Raw genomic sequence first — 22,515 nt, 5'->3', positions numbered from 1 at the left:
ACACGGGGTCACCCAGGGACACGGGGTGACACTGGGACACAGGGTCACCCAGGGACACGGGGTCACACAGGGTCACCCAGGGACACGGGGTCACACAGGGTCACCCAGGGACACGGGGTCACACAGGGTCACCCAGGGACACGGGGTTACACAGGGTCACCCAGGGACACAGGGTCACACAGGGTCACCCAGGGACATGGGGTTGCTGACCTGATGGTTCTGAATGTATTTGATCCTGGTGTTAGTGAATTTCCCCTTATCCCCCTTGTCCTATCGTCCCTCCCAGGAGCCCAGCACCCACCGAGGTCAGCGCCTCCCTCTGACAGCGCGTGTGCTGGTGAACCACACAGAGCTCCCTCGGTGTGCGTGTGCCCCTGGGTTGGCGACGCTGCATCTTGGTGAGCCCCTGTTCCCGTTCCCTCGCAATCCCGCCTCGGGTTCCACTTCGGGGGACCTTCATCCTTTCCACTTTGTGTGGACCGGCGATCTTCATGCAATGTCAGCCCAACCCTCTCCCTCTCTCCCCCTCCCCCCTCTCTCCCTCCCCCTCTCTTCCTCTCCCTCCCTCCTTCTCCCCCTCCCCCTCTCTCTCCTCGCCCCCCTGTGGATGTGATGGCCATGTGGTTTGGGGATTTGGGTGAGTGGGTTGGGCTGCTCGCGGTCGCGGTTGGGACCCTCCCTGGGCCGAATGCCGATAACCAGCCTGGACGGCAGTGCTCGGTGTTGACGGTGGAAGGTCAGTGCTCTGTCCTGACCACCCAGGCTGCCTCCCTCCCCCACCTGAACCCTGCCGGCCCTCCCTCTGCTGGCAGGCTGACCCTTGGCAAGTCTCCCTGTGGTTCCCTGCTCCCTGGAGGGGGTCACGCAGAGCGCAGGGGGCTGGGGATGTGTTCCACGCTGGGTTTCTCCAGGAGCTGAGCTGACACTGTGCGCTCTGTCCTGTGTCTTTCAGACCGGTTTCACCCCACTCCACATCGCTGCACATTACGAGAACCTCAACATTGCCCACATGTTGCTGACCCGGGGGGCAAATATCAACTTTACCCCCAAGGTAAGGGCTTGCATTCAGCCACCCCTGCTTACCTCCCTCACTGTCTACCCCCAGCAGCTCTCCCCGCAGTCAAGATTGACCAGGACGTTGCCAGGGTTGGAGGGTTAGAGCTACAGGGAGAGGCTGGGGATAGTGACAAAAGCGTTTGCTATGCTTTCCTTCATTGGTCAGAGTATTGAGTACAGGAGTTGGGAGGTCATGTTGCAGGACATTGGTTAGGCCACTGTTGGAATATTGCATGCAATTCTGGTCTCCTTCCTATCGGAAAGATGTTGTGAAACTTGAAAAGGTTCAGAAAAGATTTACAACGATGCTGCCAGGGTTGGAGCATCTGAGCTACAGGGAGAGGCTGAACAGGCTGGGGCTGTTTTCCCTGGAGCGTCGGAGGCTGAGGGGTGACCTTATAGAGGTTTACAAAATCATGAGGGGCATGGATAGGGTAAATAGGCAAAGTCTTTTCCCTGGGGTGGGGGAGTCTAGAACTAGAGGGGCCTAGGTTTAGGGTGAGAGGGGAAAGATACAAAAGAGAACTAAGGGGCAACTTTTTCACACAGAGGGTGGTACGTGTATGGAATGAGCTGCCAGAGGATGTGGTGGAGGCTGGTACAATTGCAACATTTAAGAGGCATTTGGATGGGGATATGAATAGGAAGGGTTTGGAGGGATATGGGCCGGGTGCTGGCAGGTGGGACTAGATTGGGTTGGGATATCTGGGTCAGCATGGACGGGGTGGGCCGAAGGGTCTGTTTCCGTGCTGTATATGTCTATGACTCTCCCCCCGCCTGTCTCGCTGTCTACCTGCACACCTCCCTGCGTTTTGGGATGGATCGACCTTTGTCTCCCTTTGTGTTGTTGGTCCCGTTCCCCGTGTCTGGGCCTGCCCGCCCCTCGGACTCCCCACTCCCCCAGTCTCTCCATCGGGGTTGTGTTTCCCAGGGTCTGTCGCTCCCTCACCTAAGCCCAGCTTCCCAACCGGGCCACATCTGAACCCTGGCCCTGGCCGGGCTTGAGTGGTCAGGGTCTCCGCGCTGAAATGTGGCTCCTCCTGAATTTGCCTGGGAACACGCTGGTCTGAGGGAGGTCAGACGGGAGAGGAAATGGCAGCGCCTTGAGGAACAGGTCCGTCGCTCCCCCGAGCGTGGGACTGAGGTGGTCAAGATGGCCGATGCCATACTTGTCAGGATTGGTGTCAGGGCGTTGAGTGCACACGTTGGCCAGGCAACTGTGGCCGACTTGGGCGAGGGCACGTTTGGAGTGGACGCGGAGAGGTTGGAACACCCATCAGGCGAGGTGGGACAATCCCCAAGCCGAAGGGGTGGGCACTGTTGGGCAGGAGTTGGCGACTCGAGGAGGGGGGCATGATGGGAAGTGGGGGTTGGTGGGGGGAAAGGAATGGGACAGGCCTGTGATCAAGAGGGAATGGGGGAGGGAGACGGTGCTGGGGTATCAGGGCTGTTGGGGGGGCGTGAGGGCAGGGGCAGTTGGGAAAGGTTCCGGATCAGTGGTGCTGGAAGAGCCCCGCAGTTCAGGCAGCATCCGAGGAGCGGCGAAATCGACGTTCCGGGCGAAAGATAAGAGAGGAGGGTGGGGATGGGGAGAAAGTAGCATGGAGTCCAATGGGTGAGTGGGGGAGGGGATGAAGGTGAGAGGTCAGGGAGGAGAGGGTGGAGTGGATAGGTGGAAAAGGAGCTGGACAAGTCCGGACAAGTCACGGGGACAGTGCTGAGCTGGAAGTTTGGAACTAGGATGAGGTGGGGGAAGGGGAAATGAGGAAGCTGTTGAAGTCCACATTGATGCCCTGGGGTTGAAGTGTTCCGAGGCGGAAGATGAGTCGTTCTTCCTCCAGGCGTCTGGTGGTAAGGGAGCGGCGGTGAAGGAGGCCCAGGGCCTCCATGTCCTCGGCAGAGTGGGAGGGGGAGTTGAAATGTTGGGCCATGGGGTGGTGTGGTTGATTGGTGCGGGTGTCCCGGAGATGTTCCCTAAAGCGCTCTGCTAGGAGGCGTCCAGTCTCCCCAATGTAGAGGAGACCGCATCGGGAGCAACGGATACAATAAATGATATTAGTGGATGTGCAGGTAAAACTTTGATGGATGTGGAAGGCTCCTTTAGGGCCTTGGATGGAGGTGAGGGAGGTGGTGCGGCACAGGTTTTACAGTTCCTGCGGTGGCAGGGGAAGGTGCCAGGATGGGAGGGTGGGTCGTAGGGGGGCGTGGACCTGACCAGGTAGTCACGGAGGGAACTGCAAAACCTGTGCCTTCACCTCCATCCGAATGGGACCAGGCTTCAATCGAGGGAGCAACTCAGAGGGTGAGGGGAGAGGTGAGGGGATTGGCAGGAGAGGCTGATTGCGAGGGAGGGAGATGGGCGGTGATCAGGACCGGGAAGCGGGAGATGGTTTTCACACGGAGTCTCTGTGCGACCCTCCATCCAGACGGGTCAGGGTACACCCTGAGTGCTGGGCAGTCCCCCTCGCCCCTCCCCCAGCTGACCCAACAGGGCCTGGGGACGGCAGTGGGTGAGTTGAGGCCCGGTCACTCCGACCCTAGGGCCTGCCCGACGGCTCACAGAGAGGGAGCTGTGTACCCACCAGCGTGTTGTTGTCTGTTCCCCGCAGAACGGGATCACGGCACTGCACATCGCCTCCCGGAGAGGGAACAGTAACATGGTCAGGTTCCTCCTTGATCGCCAGGCACAGATCGATGCTCGGACTAAGGTGAGACCACCCTGCACGCTGCCCTGGGACGGGGGGGTCACTGGGGATACTCCCCTGGGATGGGGAGGGTCACTGGGGATACTCCCCTGGGATGGGGAGGGTCACTGGGGATACTCCCCTGGGACGGGGGCTCATTGGGGATACTCCCCTGGGAAGGGGGGGGGTCACTGGGGATACTCCCCTGGGAAGGGGGGGGGTCACTGGGGATACTCCCCTGGGAAGGGGGTGGCGTCATTGGGGACACTCCCTGGGACGGGGGGGTCATTGGGGACACTCCCTGGGACGGGGGGGTCATTGGGGACACTCCCTGGGACGGGGGGGTCATTGGGGACACTCCCCTGGGACGGGGGGGTCATTGGGGACACTCCCTGGGACGGGGGGGTCATTGGGGACACTCCCCTAGGACGGGGGGGTCATTGGGGACACTCCCTGGGAGGGGTGGGTCATTGGGGACACTCCCCTGGGACGGGGGGGGTCATTGGGGACACTCCCTGGGAGGGGGGGGTCATTGGGGACACTCCCTGGGAGGGGGGGGTCATTGGGGACACTCCCCTGGGACGGGGGGGTCATTGGGGACACTCCCCTAGGACGGGGGGGTCATTGGGGACACTCCCTGGGACGGGGGAGTCATTGGGGACACTCCCCTAGGACGGGGGGGTCATTGGGGACACTCCCTGGGACGGGGGGGTCATTGGGGACACTCCCTGGGACGGGGGGGTCATTGGGGACACTCCCTGGGAGGGGGGGTCATTGGGGATACCACCCTGGGAGGGGGGGGTCATTGGGGACACTCCCCTGGGACGGGGGGGTCATTGGGGACACTCCCTGGGACGGGGGGGTCATTGGGGACACTCCCTGGGAGGGGGGGGTCATTGGGGACACTCCCCTGGGACGGGGGGGTCATTGGGGACACTCCCCTGGGACGGGGGAGTCATTGGGGACACTCCCCTAGGACGGGGGGGTCATTGGGGACACTCCCTGGGACGGGGGGGTCATTGGGGACACTCCCTGGGACGGGGGGGTCATTGGGGACACTCCCTGGGAGGGGGGGTCATTGGGGATACCACCCTGGGAGGGGGGGGTCATTGGGGACACTCCCCTGGGACGGGGGGGTCATTGGGGACACTCCCTGGGAGGGGGGGTCATTGGGGACACTCCCCTGGGACGGGGGGGTCATTGGGGACACTCCCTGGGACGGGGGGGTCATTGGGGACACTCCCCTGGGAGGGGGGGGTCATTGGGGACACTCCCCTGGGACGGGGGGGTCATTGGGGACACTCCCCTAGGACGGGGGGGTCATTGGGGACACTCCCCTAGGACGGGGGGGTCATTGGGGACACTCCCTGGGACGGGGGGGTCATTGGGGACACTCCCTGGGACGGGGGGGTCATTGGGGACACTCCCTGGGAGGGGGGGTCATTGGGGATACCACCCTGGGAGGGGGGGGTCATTGGGGACACTCCCCTGGGACGGGGGGGTCATTGGGGACACTCCCCTGGGACGGGGGGGTCATTGGGGACACTCCCTGGGAGGGGGGGTCATTGGGGACACTCCCCTGGGACGGGGGGGTCATTGGGGACACTCCCCTGGGACGGGGGGGTCATTGGGGACACTCCCCTGGGAGGGGGGGGTCATTGGGGACACTCCCCTGGGAGGGGGGGGTCATTGGGGACACTCCCTGGGAGGGGGGGTCATTGGGGATACCCCCCTGGGACGGGGGGGTCATTGGGGACACTCCCTGGGACGGGGGGGTCATTGGGGACACTCCCTGGGAGGGGGAGTCATTGGGGATACCCCCCTGGGAGGGGGGGTCATTGGGGACACTCCCTGGGAGGGGGGGTCATTGGGGATACCCCCCTGGGATGAGGGGGGGGCGTCATTGGGGAAGCATCAGGACATTCACAGAGCTTGAAAGATCGTCACAGTGAGGGGCACACACAGGCACGCACACGCATACGCAGACACGCACACGCACAGACCCGCACACACACAGACCCGCACACACACACAGACCCGCACACGCATATGCAGACACGCACACACACAGACCCGCACACACACACAGACCCGCACACACAGACCCACACACACACAGACCCGCACACACACAGACCCACACACACACAGACCCACACACACACAGACCCGCACACACACAGACCCGCACACAGACCCGCACACAGACCCGCACACACACAGACCCGCACACACAGACCCACACACACACAGACACACACACACACACAGACACACACACAGACCGACACACACACAGACCCGCACACACACAGACCCGCACACACACTGACCCACACACAGATACGCACACACATACACAGACACGCACGCACACAGACACATGCATTCACAGTTACATGCACACACAGATGCGCGCACGCACACATACAGACACGCACGCACACACAGACGCGCGCGCACACACAGACCCACACACACAGACACTCGCACACTTGCGCGCACACACAGACACTCGCTCGTACACAGACGCCTACAGACACGCGCGCATACGGATATACGCGCAAACAGATACACGCCCGCACTCGGATATGCGCATGCGCACGCGCACATGCTCACAGACGCTCACAGACACGCGCGCACATGGATATTCGCGGAAACAGACACACACCCGCACAGGGATACGCACCCACACTCGGGTACACGCGCGCGCACACAAGCTCACAGACACTCACACACACACCGACACACACCCACCCCTATCTCCCTCCCCGCTCTGATGGAGAAACTCTGAAGTAGGGTGGGATTTCATCATTGATCATCCCCCAGTCCATCAGCAAGATCCCACAAAGTCTCTCTCTGGACACACTTCACGTGTCATTTACTCGTCCCAGTTACCTGCCCTGACGGTGATGTGGACTGCGCACGGCCAGTGAGCCCTGGCTGATGGATACAAACAGGAGCGGCCTTTCCCTTTCTGGTGTACCAGGCTGGGCTCGGGCGTACAAGCAATTACCCCCATCACTGTGCCTGCAGCATGGCTCCCACCTCCCACCAGGGAGGGTCCGAAGCTCTGCTCCCTCTGAGGGAGCTGGAGCAGTGACAATGCCTCTTGGTGGGATCTCTCTTCACACCACCTCAGCCTCCAGCCCTCAGTGTCCAGAACATCATGAATATTCGAATTCCCTACAGTGTGGACACAGGCCCTTCGGCCCATCCAGTCCACACCGACCCTCTGAAGAGTGACCCACCCCAGACCCATCGCCCTCTGACTAATGCACCAAACACTACAGGCAATTGATCATGGCCAGTTCACCAAACGTGAACATCTTTGGGGAAAAGGACAATTGTTTCTTAGACAAGAGGGAGAGAGAGAGAGAGCACGGTTTTCCCCAGGACATGCCTCTTCATTTTCCATTGAATTTTAATTCCCCCATCGGCTGTGGACAGATTCGGACCGGGATCACTAGGAGCAAGTGCCCAGTCTCTCCATGGAAGGCCTTACCCTCGGACTCTCTCCCCGTCTCGTTGGAGACAGGATTGGAGATGGGATGTTGGGTGCTGTTGGTGGGGGGTGTTTGCCTCAGTGTTTCAGACTCACAGCACAGCCCGTTGCCTCTCCACAGGACGAGCTGACCCCACTGCACTGTGCAGCCAGAAATGGTCACGTTCGCATTGCGGAGATCCTCCTAGACCACAACGCCCCCATCATGGCCAAGACCAAGGTACAGGGCAGGGGGCAATGGGGGCAGAGGGGGGGATGGAATGGGACAGAGCGATCAGGGACACAGCACTGCTATTCCCAGGAAACCGAGACACGCAGGGAAGCAGTCCCAGTGAGGGGAGACGGAACTACACTCACTACAGATTCGGGCAGACTGAAACACCACGTCCCTACCCCACCATCTCCCAGATCACCGTACCCCACCGTGCACCAGATCACCATACCTCACCGTGCACCAGATCACCGTCCCCCACCGTGCACCAGATCACCGTCCCCCACCGTGCACCAGATCACCGTACCCCACCGTGCACCAGATCACCATACCCCACCGTGCACCAGATCACCATACCCCACCGTGCACCAGATCACCGTACCTCACCGTGCACCAGATCACCGTCCCCCACCGTGCACCAGATCACCGTCCCCCACCGTGCACCAGATCACCATACCCCACCGTGCACCAGATCACCGTACCTCACCGTGCACCAGATCGCCGTCCCCCACCGTGCACCAGATCGCCGTCCCCCACCGTGCACCAGATCGCCGTACCCCACCATCTCCCAGATCACCGTACCCCACCATCTCCCAGATCACCGTACCCCACCGTCTCCCAGATCACCGTACCCCACCGTCTCCCAGAACACCATACCCCACCGTGCACCAGATCGCCGTACCTCACCGTGCACCAGATCGCCGTCCCCCACCGTGCACCAGATCGCCGTCCCCCACTGTGCACCAGATCGCCGTACCCCACCATCTCCCAGATCACCGTACCCCACCATCTCCCAGATCACCGTACCCCACCGTCCCCCAGATCGCTGTACCCCGCCATCTCCCAGATCGCCGTACCCACTGTCTCCAAGATCACCGTACCCCTCCGTGCACCAGATCGCCGTACCCCACCGTCTCCCAGATCGCCTTACCCCACCCTGCACCAGATCACCGTAGCCCACTGTCTCCCAGATTACCGTAGCCCACTGTCTCCCAGATTGCCGTACCCCACCGTCTCCCAGATCGCCGTACCCCACCGTCTACCAGATCGCAGTACCCCACTGTGCACCAGATCACCGTACCCCACCGTGCACCAGATCACCGTACCCCAGCGTCTCCCAGATCACCGTACCCCACCGTGCACCAGATCACCGTACCCCAGCGTCTCCCAGATCACCATACCCCAGCATCTCCCAGATCACCATACCCCACCGTCTCCCAGATCACCGTACCCCACTGTGCACCAGATCGCCGTACCCCACCGTCTCCCAGATCGCCATACCCCACTGCACACCAGATCACCGTCTCCCAGATCGCCGTACCCCACCGTCTCCCAGATCACCGTACCCCACCGTCTCCCAGATCGCCGTACCCCACCGTCTCCCAGATCGCCGTACCCCACCGTCTCCCAGATCGCCGTACCCCACCGTCTCCCAGATCGCCGTACCCCACTGTGCACCAGATCGCCGTACCCCACTGTGCACCAGATCACCGTACCCCACCGTCTCCCAGATCACCGTACCCCACCGTCTCCCAGATCGCCGTACCCCACTGTGCACCAGATCACCGTACCCCACCGTCTCCCAGATCGCCGTACCCCACCGTCTACCAGATCGCCGTACCCCACCGTCTCCCAGATCGCCGTACCCCACCGTCTCCCAGATCGCCGTACCCCACCGTCTCCCAGATCGCCGTACCCCACCGTGCACCAGATCGCCGTACCCCACCGTGCACCAGATCGCCGTACCCCACCGTGCACCAGATCGCCGTACCCCACCGTCTCCCAGATCGCCGTACCCTATCGCCTCCGAGATCGCCGTACCCCACCGTCTCCAAGATCGCCGTACACCACCGCGCACCAGATCACCGTCTCCCAGATCGCCGTACCCCACCGTCTCCCAGATCGCCGTACCCCACCGTGCACCAGATCACCGTCTCCCACCGTCTCCCAGATCGCCGTACCCCACCGTGCACCAGATCGCCGTACCCCATCGTCTCCCAGATCGCCGTACCCCACCGTGCACCAGATCACCGTACCCCACCGTCTCCCAGATCGCCGTACCCCACCGTCTCCCAGATCGCCGTACCCTATCGCCTCCGAGATCACCATACCCCACCGTGCACCAGATCACCGTACCCCACCGTCTTCCCAGATCGCTGTACCTTACCGTCTCCCAGATCGCCGTACCCCACCGTCTACCAGATCGGCGTACCCCACCGTGCACCAGATCGCCGTACCCCACCGTCTCCCAGATCGCCGTACCCCACCGTGCACCAGATCTCCGTACCCCACCGTGCACCAGATCTCCGTACCCCACCCTGCACCAGATCGCCGTACCCCACGGTGCACCAGATCACCGTACCCCACGGTGCACCAGATCACCGTACCTCACCGTCTCCCAGATCACCGTACCTCACCGTCTCCCAGATCGCCGTACCCCACCAAATCCCAGATCGCCGTACCCCACCGTCTTCCAGATCGCCGTACCCCACCGTGCACCAGATCGCTGTACCTCACCATGTACCAGATCGCCGTACCCCACCCTGCACCAGATCACCGTACCCCGCCGTACCCCAGATCGCCGTACCCCACCATCTCCCAGATCGCCGTACCCACCGTCCCCCAGATCGCCGTACCCCACCACGCACCAAATCACCGTCTCCCAGTTCGCCGTACCACACCGTCTCCAAGATCACCATACCCCTCCGTGCACCAGATCACCGTACCCCACCGTCTCCCCAATCACCGTACCCACCGTCTCCCAGATTACCGTAGCCCACCGTCTCCCAGATCGCCGTACCCCACTGTGCACTAGATCGCCGTACCCTACCGTCTCCCAGATCACCGTACCCCACCGTGCACCAGATGCTGTACCCCACCCTGCACCAGATCACCGTCCCCCACCGTCTCCCAGATCGCCGTACCCCACCCTGCACCACATCACCGTAGCCCACCGTCTCCCAGATTACCGTAGCCCACCGTCTCCCAGATCGCCGTACCCCACCTTCTCCCAGATCGCCGTACCCCACCCTGCACCACATCACCGTAGCCCACCGTCTCCCAGATTACCGTAGCCCACCGTCTCCCAGATCGCCGTACCCCACTGTGCACCAGATCGCCGTACCCCACTGTGCACCAGATCACCGTACCCCGCCGTGCACCAGATCGCTGTACCCCACTGTGCACCAGATCGCCGTACCCCACCATCGCCCAGATCACCGTACCCCACCGTGCACCAGATCACCATACCCCACCGTCTCCCAGATCGCCGTACCCCACCGTGCACCATATCGCCGTACCACACCGTTACCCTGATCGCCGTACCCCACAGTGCACCAGATCGCCATACCCCACCGTCTCCCAGATCACCGTACCCCTCTGTGCACCAGATCACCGTACCCCACCATGCACCAGATCGCCGTACCCCACCAACTCCCAGATCGCGGTACCCCGCTGTGCACCAGATCGCGGTACCCCACCGTCTCCCAGATCACCGTACCCCACCGTCTCCCAGATCGCCGTACCCCACCTTCTCCAAGATCGTTGTACCCCACCGTGCACCAGATCACCGTACCCCACCGTGCACCAGATCACCATACCCCACCGTCTCCCAGATCGCCGTACCCCACCATCTCCCAGATCGCTGTTCCCCACCGTTTCCCAGATCGCCGCACCCCACCATCTCCAAGATCACCATACCCGTCCCTGCACCAGATCACCGTACCCCACTGTGCACCAGATCACCGTACCCCGTCTCCCAGATCGCCGTACCCCACCATCTCCCAGATCACCGTACCCCACTGTGCACCAGATCACCGTACCCCGTCTCCCAGATCGCCGTACCCCACCGTCTCCCAGATCGCCGTACCCCACCGTGCACCCGATCGCCGTACCCCACCGTCTCCCAGATCACCGTACCCCACCATCTCCAAGATCGCCGTACCCCACCGTCTTCCAGATCGCCGTACCCCACCACGCACCAGTTCACCGTCTCCCAGATCACCGTACCCCGCCGTACCCCACCATGCACCAGATCGCCGTACCCCACCAACTCCCAGATCGCGGTACCCCGCTGTGCACCAGATCACCGTACCCCACCGTGCACCAGATCACCGTACCCCACCGTCTCCCAGATCGCCGTACCCCACCGCGCACCAGTTCACCATCTCCCAGATCGCCGTAACCCACCGTGCACCAGATCGCCGTAACCCACCGTGCACCAGATCGCCGTAACCCACCGTGCACCAGATCGCCGTACCCCACCGTGCACCAGATCACCGTACCCAACCGTGCACCAGATCGCCGTACCCCACCTTCTCCCAGTTCACCGTCTTCCAGATCACTGTACCCCACCGTCTCCCAGATCGCCATACCCCACCGTGCACCCGATCGCCGTACCCCACCGTCCCCCAGATCGCTGTACCCCGCCATCTCCCAGATCGCCGTACCCACTGTCTCCAAGATCACCGTACCCCTCCGTGCACCAGATCGCCGTACCCCACCGTCTCCCAGATCGCCTTACCCCACCCTGCACCAGATCACCGTAGCCCACTGTCTCCCAGATTACCGTAGCCCACTGTCTCCCAGATTGCCGTACCCCACCGTCTCCCAGATCGCCGTACCCCACCGTCTACCAGATCGCAGTACCCCACTGTGCACCAGATCACCGTACCCCACCGTGCACCAGATCACCGTACCCCACTGTCTCCCAGATCACCGTACCCCACCGTGCACCAGATCGCCGTACCCCACCATCTCCCAGATCGCTGTACCCCACCGTGCACCAGATCACCGTAGCCCACCGTCCCCCAGATCGCCGTACCCCACCGTCTACCAGATCGCAGTACCCCACCGTGCACCAGATCGCCGTACCCCACCGTCGCCCAGATCGCCGTACCCCACCATGCACCAGATCGCCGTACCCTACCCTGCACCAGATCAACATAGCCCACCGTCTCCCAGATCACCGAACCCCAACGTCTCCCAGATCACCTTGCACCAGATCACCGTGCGCCAGATCACCGTACCCCAGCGTCTCCCAGATCACCGTACCCCACCGTGCACCAGATCACCGTACCCCAGCGTCTCCCAGATCACCATACCCCAGCATCTCCCAGATCACCATACCCCACCGTCTCCCAGATCACCGTACCCCACTGTGCACCAGATCGCCGTACCCCACCGTCTCCCAGATCGCCATACCCCACTGCACACCAGATCACCGTCTCCCAGATCGCCGTACCCCACCGTCTCCCAGATCACCGTACCCCACCGTCTCCCAGATCGCCGTACCCCACCGTCTCCCAGATCGCCGTACCCCACTGTGCACCAGATCACCGTACCCCACCGTCTCCCAGATCACCGTACCCCACCGTCTCCCAGATCGCCGTACCCCCCGTCTCCCAGATCGCCGTACCCCACCGTCTCCCAGATCGCCGTACCCCACTGTGCACCAGATCACCGTACCCCACCGTCTCCCAGATCACCGTACCCCACCGTCTCCCAGATCGCCGTACCCCCCGTCTCCCAGATCACCGTACCCCACCCTGCACCAGATCGCCGTACCCCGCCGTCTCCCAGATCGCCGTACCCCACCGTCTCCCAGATCGCCGTACCCCACCGTCTCCCAGATCGCCGTACCTCACCGTCTCCCAGATCGCCGTACCCCACCGTCTCCCAGATCGCCGTACCCCACCGTCTCCCAGATCGCCGTACCCCACCGTCTCCCAGATCGCCGTACCCCACCGTCTCCCAGATCGCCGTACCCCACCGTCTCCCAGATCGCCGTACCCCACCGTCTCCCAGATCGCCGTACCCCACCGTCTCCCAGATCGCCGTACCCCACCATGCACCAGATCGCCGTACCCCACCGTCTCCCAGATCGCCGTACCCCACCATGCACCAGATCACCGTACCACTCCATCTCCCAGATCACCATACCCCACTTTCTCCCAGATCGACGTACCCCACCGTCTTCCAGATCGACGTACCCCACCGTGCACCAGATCACCGTACCCCACCGTCTCCAAGATCGACGTACCCCACCGTGCACCAGATCGCTGTACCTCACCATGTACCAGATCGCCGTACCCCATCCTGCACCAGATCACCGTACCCCACCGTGCACCAGATCGCCGTACCCCACCTTCTCCCAGATCACCGTACCCCGCCGTCCCCCAGATCGCCGTCCCCCACCGTGCACCAGATCACCGTCCCCCACCGTCTCCCAGATCACCGTACCCCACTGTGCACCAGATCACCGTACACCACCGTCTCCCAGATCGCCGTACCCTATCACCTCCGAGATCGCCGTACCCCACCCTGCACCAGATCACCGTAGCCCACTGTCTCCCAGATCGCCGTACCCACCGTCTCCCAGATCGCCGTACCCCACCACGCACCAAATCACCGTCTCCCAGTTCGCCGTACCACACCGTCTCCAAGATCACCATACCCCTCCGTGCACCAGATCACCGTACCCCACCATCTCCCCAATCACCGTACCCACCGTCTCCCAGATTACCGTAGCCCACCGTCTCCCAGATCACCGTACCCCACCGTGCACCAGATGCTGTACCCCACCCTGCACCAGATCACCGTAGCCCACCGTCTCCCAGATCACCGTCCCCCACCGTCTCCCAGATCACCGTCCCCCACCTTCTCCAGATCGCCGTGCACCACATCACCGTAGCCCACCGTCTCCCAGATTACCGTACCCCACCTTCTCCCAGATCGCCGTAGCCCACCGTGCGCCAGATCACCGTACCCCACCTTCTCCCAGATCGCCGTACCCCACCGTGCGCCAGATTACCGTACCCCACCGTCTCCCAGATCGCTGTACCCCACTGTGCACCAGATCACCGTAGCCCACCGTCTCCCAGATCGCCGTACCCCACCCTGCACCAGATCACCGTAGCCCACCGTCTCCTAGATTACCGTAGCCCACCGTCTCCCAGATCGCTGTACCCCACTGTGCACCAGATCGCCGTACCCCACTGTGCACCAGATCACCGTACCCCACCAACTCCCAGATCGCCGTACCCCACCGTCTCCAAGATCGACGTACCCCACCCTGCACCAGATCACCGTACCCCACCGTGCACCAGATCACCGTACCCCACCGTCTACCAGATCGCCGTACCCCACCGTCTCCCAGATCGCCGTACCCTATCGCCTCCGAGATCACCATACCCCACCGTGCACCAGATCACCGTACCCCACCGTCTACCAGATCGCCGTACCCCACCGTCTCCCAGATCGCCGTACCCCACCGTGCACCAGATCACCGTACCACACCATCTCCCAGATCACCGTACCCCACTTTCTCCCAGATCACCGTACCCCACCGTATCCCAGATCGCCGTACCCCACCCTGCACCAGATCTCCGTACCACGCCGTGCACCAGATCGCCGTACCCCACCTTCTCCCAGAACGCCGTACCCCACGGTGCACCAGATCGCCGTACCCCACCGTGCACCAGATCACCGTACCCCACCTTCTCCCAGAACGCCGTACCCCACGGTGCACCAGATCACCGTACCTCACCGTCTCCCAGATCGCCATACCCCACCGTCTCCCAGATCGTCGTACCCCACTGTGCACCAGATCACCGTACCCGACCGTGCACCAGATCACCGTACCCCACCAAATCCCAGATCGCCGTACCCCACCGTGCACCAGATCACCGTACCCCACCGTCTCCAAGATCGACGTACCCCACCGTGCACCAGATCGCCATACCCCATCGTCTTCCAGATCGCCGTACCCCACCGTGCACCAGATCGCTGTACCTCACCATGTACCAGATCGCCGTACCCCACCCTGCACCAGATCACCGTACCCCACCGTGCACCAGATCGCCTTACCCCACCTTCTCCCAGATCACCGTACCCCGCCGTCCCCCAGATCGCCGTCCCCCACCATCTCCCAGATCGCCGTACCCACCGTCTCCCAGATCGCCGTACCCCACCACGCACCAAATCACCGTCTCCCAGTTCGCCGTACCACACCGTCTCCAAGATCACCATACCCCTCCGTGCACCAGATCACCGTACCCCACCGTCTCCCCAATCACCGTACCCACCGTCTCCCAGATCACCGTAGCCCACCGTCTCCCAGATCACCGTCCCCCACCGTCTCCCAGATCGCCGTACACCACCGTGCACCAGATCACCTTCTCCCAGATCGCCGTACCCCACCCTGCACCACATCACCGTAGCCCACCGTCTCCCAGATCGCCGTACCCCACCTTCTCCCAGATCGCCGTACCCCACCGTGCGCCAGATCACCGTAGCCCACCGTCTCCCAGATCGCCGTACCCCACCTTCTCCCAGATCGCCGAAGCCCACCATGCACCAGATCACCGTACCCCACCGTGCGCCAGATCACCGTACCCCACTGTCTCCCAGATCGCCGTACCCGACCGTGCACCAGATCGTCGTACCCCACCGTGCACCAGATCACCGTACCCCACCGTGCACCAGATCACTGTACCCCACCGTCTTCCAGATCGCCGTACCCCACCGTCTCCCAGATCGCCGTACCCCACCTTCTCCCAGTTCACCGTCTCCCAGATCACCGTACCCCACCGTGCACCCGATCGCCGTACCCCGCTGTCTCCCAGATCACCGTACCCCACCGTCTGCCAGATCGCGGGACCCCACTGTGCACCAGATCGCCGTACCCCACCGTCCCCCAGATCGCTGTACCCCACCGTCTCCCTGATCGCCGTACCCCACCACGCACCACATCACCGTCTCCCAGATTGCCGTACCCCACCGTGCACCAGATCACCATACCCCACCGTCTCCCAGATCGCCGTATCCCACCGTCTCCCCAATCACCGTACCCACCGTCGCCCAGAGCACCATACCCCACCGTCTCCCAAATCGCCGTACCCCACCGCGCACCAGATCACCTTCTCCCAGAGCACCGTACCCCACCGTGCACCAGATCGCCATACCCCACTGTATCCCAGATCACCGTACACGAGATCACCGTACATAAACCGTGCACCAGATCACCGTACTCCACCGTATCGCAGATCACCGTACACCACCGTGCACCAGATCACCGTACCCCGCCGTGTGCCAGATCACCGTACCCCACTGTCTCCCAGATCGCCGTACCCCACCGTGCACCAGATCGCCGTACCCCACCGTGCACCAGATCACCATACCCCACCGTCTCCCAGATCACCATACCCCACCGTCTCCCAGATCACCATACCCCACCGTCTCCCAGATCGCCGTACCCCACCGCGCACCAGATCACCTTCTCCCAGAGCACCGTACCCCACCGTCTCCCAGATCGCCGTACCCCACCCTGCACCAGATCACCGTAGCCCACCGTCTCCCAGATTACCGTAGCCCACCGTCTCCCAGATTACCGTAGCTCACCGTCTCCCAGATCGCTGTACCCCACTGTGCACCAGATCGCCGTACCCCACTGTGCACCAGATCGCCGTACCCGACCGTGCACCAGATCGCCGTACCCCACCAACTCCCAGATCGCCGTACCCCACCGTCTCCAAGATCGACGTACCCCACCCTGCACCAGATCACCGTACCCCACCGTGCACCAGATCGCCGTACCCCACCGTGCACCAGATCACCGTACCCCACCGTCTCCCAGATCACCGTACCCCACCGTCTCCCAGATCGCCGTACCCTATCACCTCCGAGATCACCATACCCCACCGTGCACCAGATCACCGTACCCCACCGTCTCCCAGATCGCCGTACCCCACCGTCTCCCAGATCGCCGTACCCCACCGTCTCCCAGATCGCCGTACCCCACCGTCTCCCAGATCGCCGTACCCCACCGTGCACCAGATCGCCGTACCCCACCGTGCACCAGATCACCGTACCACACCATGCACCAGATCACCGTACCACACCACCTCCCAGATCACCGTACCCCACTTTCTCCCAGATCACCGTACCCCACCGTCTCCCAGATCGCCGTACCCCACCCTGCACCAGATCACCGTAGCCCACCGTCTCCCAGATTACCGTAGCCCACCGTCTCCCAGATTACTGTAGCCCACCGTCTCCCAGATCGCTGTACCCCACTGTGCACCAGATCGCCGTACCCCACTGTGCACCAGATCGCCGTACCCGACCGTGCACCAGATCGCCGTACCCCACCAACTCCCAGATCGCCGTACCCCACCATCTCCAAGATCGACGTACCCCACCCTGCACCAGATCACCGTACCCCACCGTGCACCAGATCGCCGTACCCCATCGTCTCCCAGATCGCCGTACCCCACCGTGCACCAGATCACCGTACCCCACCGTCTCCCAGATCGCCGTACCCCACCGTCTCCCAGATCGCCGTACCCTATCGCCTCCGAGATCACCATACCCCACCGTGCACCAGATCACCGTACCCCACCGTCTACCAGATCGCCGTACCCCACCGTCTACCAGATCACTGTACCCCACCGTCTCCCAGATCGCCGTACCCCACCGTGCACCAGATCGCCGTACCCCACCGTGCACCAGATCACCGTACCACACCAAGCACCAGATCACCGTACCACACCACCTCCCAGATCACCGTACCCCACTTTCTCCCAGATCACCGTACCCCACCGTATCCCAGATCGCCGTACCCCACCCTGCACCAGATCTCCGTACCACGCCGTGCACCAGATCGCCGTACCCCACGGTGCACCAGATCGCCGTACCCCACCGTGCACCAGATCGCCGTACCCCATCGTCTCCCAGATCGCCGTACCCCACCGTGCACCAGATCACCGTACCCCACCGTGCACCAGATCGCCGTACCCCACCGTGCACCAGATCACCGTACCACACCATGCACCAGATCACCGTACCACACCACCTCCCAGATCACCGTACCCCACTTTCTCCCAGATCACCGTACCCCACCGTCTCCCAGATCGCCGTACCCCACCCTGCACCAGATCACCGTAGCCCACCGTCTCCCAGATTACCGTAGCCCACCGTCTCCCAGATTACCGTAGCCCACCGTCTCCCAGATCGCTGTACCCCACTGTGCACCAGATCGCCGTACCCCACTGTGCACCAGATCGCCGTACCCGACCGTGCACCAGATCGCCGTACCCCACCAACTCCCAGATCGCCGTACCCCACCGTCTCCAAGATCGACGTACCCCACCCTGCACCAGATCACCGTACCCCACCGTGCACCAGATCGCCGTACCCCACCGTGCACCAGATCACCGTACCCCACCGTCTCCCAGATCGCCGTACCCCACCGTCTCCCAGATCGCCGTACCCTATCACCTCCGAGATCACCATACCCCACCGTGCACCAGATCACCGTACCCCACCGTCTACCAGATCGCCGTACCCCACCGTCTACCAGATCGCCGTACCCCACCGTCTCCCAGATCGCCGTACCCCACCGTGCACCAGATCGCCGTACCCCACCGTGCACCAGATCACCGTACCACACCATGCACCAGATCACCGTACCACACCACCTCCCAGATCATCGTACCCCACTTTCTCCCAGATCACCGTACCCCACCGTCTCCCAGATCGCCGTACCCCACCCTGCACCAGATCACCGTAGCCCACCGTCTCCCAGATTACCGTAGCCCACCGTCTCCCAGATTACCGTAGCCCACCGTCTCCCAGATTACCGTAGCCCACCGTCTCCCAGATCGCTGTACCCCACTGTGCACCAGATCGCCGTACCCGACCGTGCACCAGATCGCCGTACCCCACCAACTCCCAGATCACCGTACCCCACCATCTCCAAGATCGACGTACCCCACCCTGCACCAGATCACCGTACCCCACCGTGCACCAGATCGCCGTACCCCATCGTCTCCCAGATCGCCGTACCCCACCGTGCACCAGATCACCGTACCCCACCGTCTCCCAGATCGCCGTACCCCACCGTCTCCCAGATCGCCGTACCCTATCGCCTCCGAGATCACCATACCCCACCGTGCACCAGATCACCGTACCCCACCGTCTACCAGATCGCCGTAAACCACCGTCTACCAGATCACCGTACCCCACCGTCTCCCAGATCGCCGTACCCCACCGTGCACCAGATCGCCGTACCCCACCGTGCACCAGATCACCGTACCTCACCAAGCACCAGATCACCGTACCACACCACCTCCCAGATCACCGTACCCCACTTTCTCCCAGATCACCGTACCCCACCGTATCCCAGATCGCCGTACCCCACCCTGCACCAGATCTCCGTACCACGCCGTGCACCAGATCGCCGTACCCCACGGTGCACCAGATCGCCGTACCCCACCGTGCACCAGATCGCCGTACCCCATCGTCTCCCAGATCGCCGTACCCCACCGTGCACCAGATCACCGTACCCCACCGTCTCCCAGATCGCCGTACCCCACCGTCTCCCAGATCGCCGTACCCTATCGCCTCCGAGATCACCATACCCCACCGTGCACCAGATCACCGTACCCCACCGTCTACCAGATCGCCGTACCCCACCGTCTACCAGATCGCCGTACCCCACCATGCACCAGATCGCCGTACCCCACCGTGCACCAGATCACCGTACCACACCATGCACCAGATCACCGTACCACACCACCTCCCAGATCACCGTACCCCACTTTCTCCCAGATCACCGTACCCCACCGTATCCCAGATCGCCGTACCCCACCCTGCACCAGATCTCCGTACCACGCCGTGCACCAGATCGCCGTACCCCACGGTGCACCAGATCGCCGTACCCCACCGTGCACCAGATCGCCGTACCCCACCTTCTCCCAGAATGCCGTACCCCACGGTGCACCAGAGCACCGTACCCCACGGTGCACCAGATCACCGTATCTCACCGTCTCCCAGATCGCCATACCCCACCGTCTCCCAGCTCGCCGTACCCCACCGTCTGCCCGATCGCCGAACCCCACCGTCTCCCAGATCACCGTAACCCACCGTCTCCCAGATCGCCGTACACCACCATGCACCAGATCACCGTACACCACCGCATCCCAGATCACCGTACCCCACTGTCTCCCGGATCACCGTACCCCACCGTCTCCCAGATCGCCGTACCCCACCGTGCACCAGATCGCCATACCCCACTGTATCCCAGATCACCGTACCCCAATGTCTCCCAGATCACCGTGCACCAGATCACCGTACATAAACCGTGCACCAGATCGCTGTACCCCACCGTCTCCCAGATCACCGTACTCCACCGTATCGCAGATCACCGTACACCACCGTGCACCAGATCACCGTACCCCACCGTGCACCAGATCACCGTGCTGCACCGTCTCCCAGATCGCCGTACCCCACTGTCTCCCAGATCACTGTACCCCACCATCTCCCTGATCGCCGTACCCCACCATCTCCCTGATCGCTGTACCCCACCATCTCCCAGAACACCGTACCCCACCGTATCCCAGATCACCGTGCACCAGATCGCCGTGCCCAACCGTCTCCCAGATCACCGTACCCCACCGTGCACCTGATCGCCGTACCCCACCGTGCACCTGATCGCTGTACCCCACCGTCTCCCAGATCGCCGTACCCCACCGTCTCCCAGATCGCCGTACCCCACCGTGCACCAGATCACCATACCCCACCGTCTTCCAGATCGCCGTACCCCACCGCGCACCAGATCGCCGTACCCCACCACCTCCCAGATCGCCGTACCCCACCACCTCCCAGTTCACCGTCTCCCAGATCACCGTACCCCACCGTGCACCCGATCGCCGTACCCCGCTGTCTCCCAGATCACCGTACCCCACCGTCTGCCAGATCGCGGTACCCCACTGTGCACCAGATCGCCATACCCCACCGTCCCCCAGATCGCTGTACCCCACCGTCTCCCTGATCGCCGTACCCCACCACGCACCACATCACCGTCTCCCAGATTGCCGTACCCCACCGTGCACCAGATCACCATACCCCACCGTCTCCCAGATCGCCGTATCCCACCGTCGCCCAGAGCACCATACCCCGCCGTCTCCCAGATCGCCGTACCCCACCGCGCACCAGATCACCTTCTCCCAGAGCACCGTACCCCACCGTCTCCCAGATCACCGTACCCCACCGTCTCCCAGATCGCCGTACCCCACCGTGCACCAGATCGCCATACCCCACTGTATCCCAGATCACCGTACACCAGATCACCGTACATAAACCGTGCACCAGATCACCGTACTCCACCGTATCGCAGATCACCGTACACCACCGTGCACCAGATCACCGTACCCCACCGTGCACCAGATCACCGTGCTGCACCGTCTCCCAGATCGCCGTACCCCACTGTCTCCCAGATCACCGTGCCCCACAGTCTCCCAGATCGCCGTACCCCACCATCTCCCTGATCGCCATGCCCAACCGTAACCCAGATCACCGTACAACACTGTGCACCAGATCGCCGTTCCCCACCGTCTCCCAGGTCGCCGTACCCCACCGTCTCCCAGATCACCGTACCCCACCGTGCACCAGATCGCCGTACCCCACCGTCTCCCCGATCGCCGTACCCCACCGTCTCCCAGATCACCGTACACCACTGCATCCCAGATCACCATACAACACTGTGCACCAGATCGCCGTACCCCACCGTCTCCCAGATCACCGTAACCCACCGTCTCCCAGATTGCCGTACACCACCATGCACCAGATCACCGTACACCACCGCATCCCAGATCACCATACCCCACTGTCTCCCAGATCGCCGTACCCCACCGTCTCCCAGATCGCCGTACCCCACCGTCTCCCAGATCGCCGTACCCCACCGTCTCCCAGATCGCCGTACCCCACCGTGCACCAGATCGCCGTACCCCACTGTATCCCAGATCACCGTACCCCAATGTCTCCCAGATCACCGTGCACCAGATCACCGTACATAAACCGTGCACCAGATCGCTGTACCCCACCGTCTCCCAGATCACCGTACTCCACCGTATCGCAGATCACCGTACACCACCGTGCACCAGATCACCGTACCCCACCGTGCACCAGATCACCGTGCTGCACCGTCTCCCAGATCGCCGTACCCCACTGTCTCCCAGATCACCGTGCCCCACAGTCTCCCAGATCGCCGTACCCCACCA

At 62.8% G+C, this 22,515-nt stretch overlaps 1 protein-coding gene across 4 annotated transcripts in view; it reads left to right on the top strand.

The window, feature by feature from the left end:
• The window catches only part of LOC132837026 (ankyrin-1-like), a 262,828-nt gene that overhangs the window by 140,888 nt on the left and 99,425 nt on the right, over positions 1-22,515 (top strand). For all 4 annotated transcript variants that reach the window (XM_060856676.1, XM_060856674.1, XM_060856675.1 and 1 more), the window contains exons 7-9: positions 953-1,051; positions 3,666-3,764; positions 7,367-7,465. In XM_060856676.1, coding sequence (XP_060712659.1) covers positions 953-1,051; positions 3,666-3,764; positions 7,367-7,465 — 297 coding nt within the window. The remainder of the gene's footprint in view (positions 1-952; positions 1,052-3,665; positions 3,765-7,366; positions 7,466-22,515) is intronic.

Source organism: Hemiscyllium ocellatum, chromosome 48, assembly GCF_020745735.1.
Source record: "Hemiscyllium ocellatum isolate sHemOce1 chromosome 48, sHemOce1.pat.X.cur, whole genome shotgun sequence".
In the NCBI taxonomy this organism is placed as follows: Eukaryota; Metazoa; Chordata; class Chondrichthyes; order Orectolobiformes; family Hemiscylliidae; genus Hemiscyllium; species Hemiscyllium ocellatum.
The sequence above is the reverse complement of the archived record's forward strand: the minus strand, read 5'-3'. Positions and strand labels throughout refer to the sequence as shown.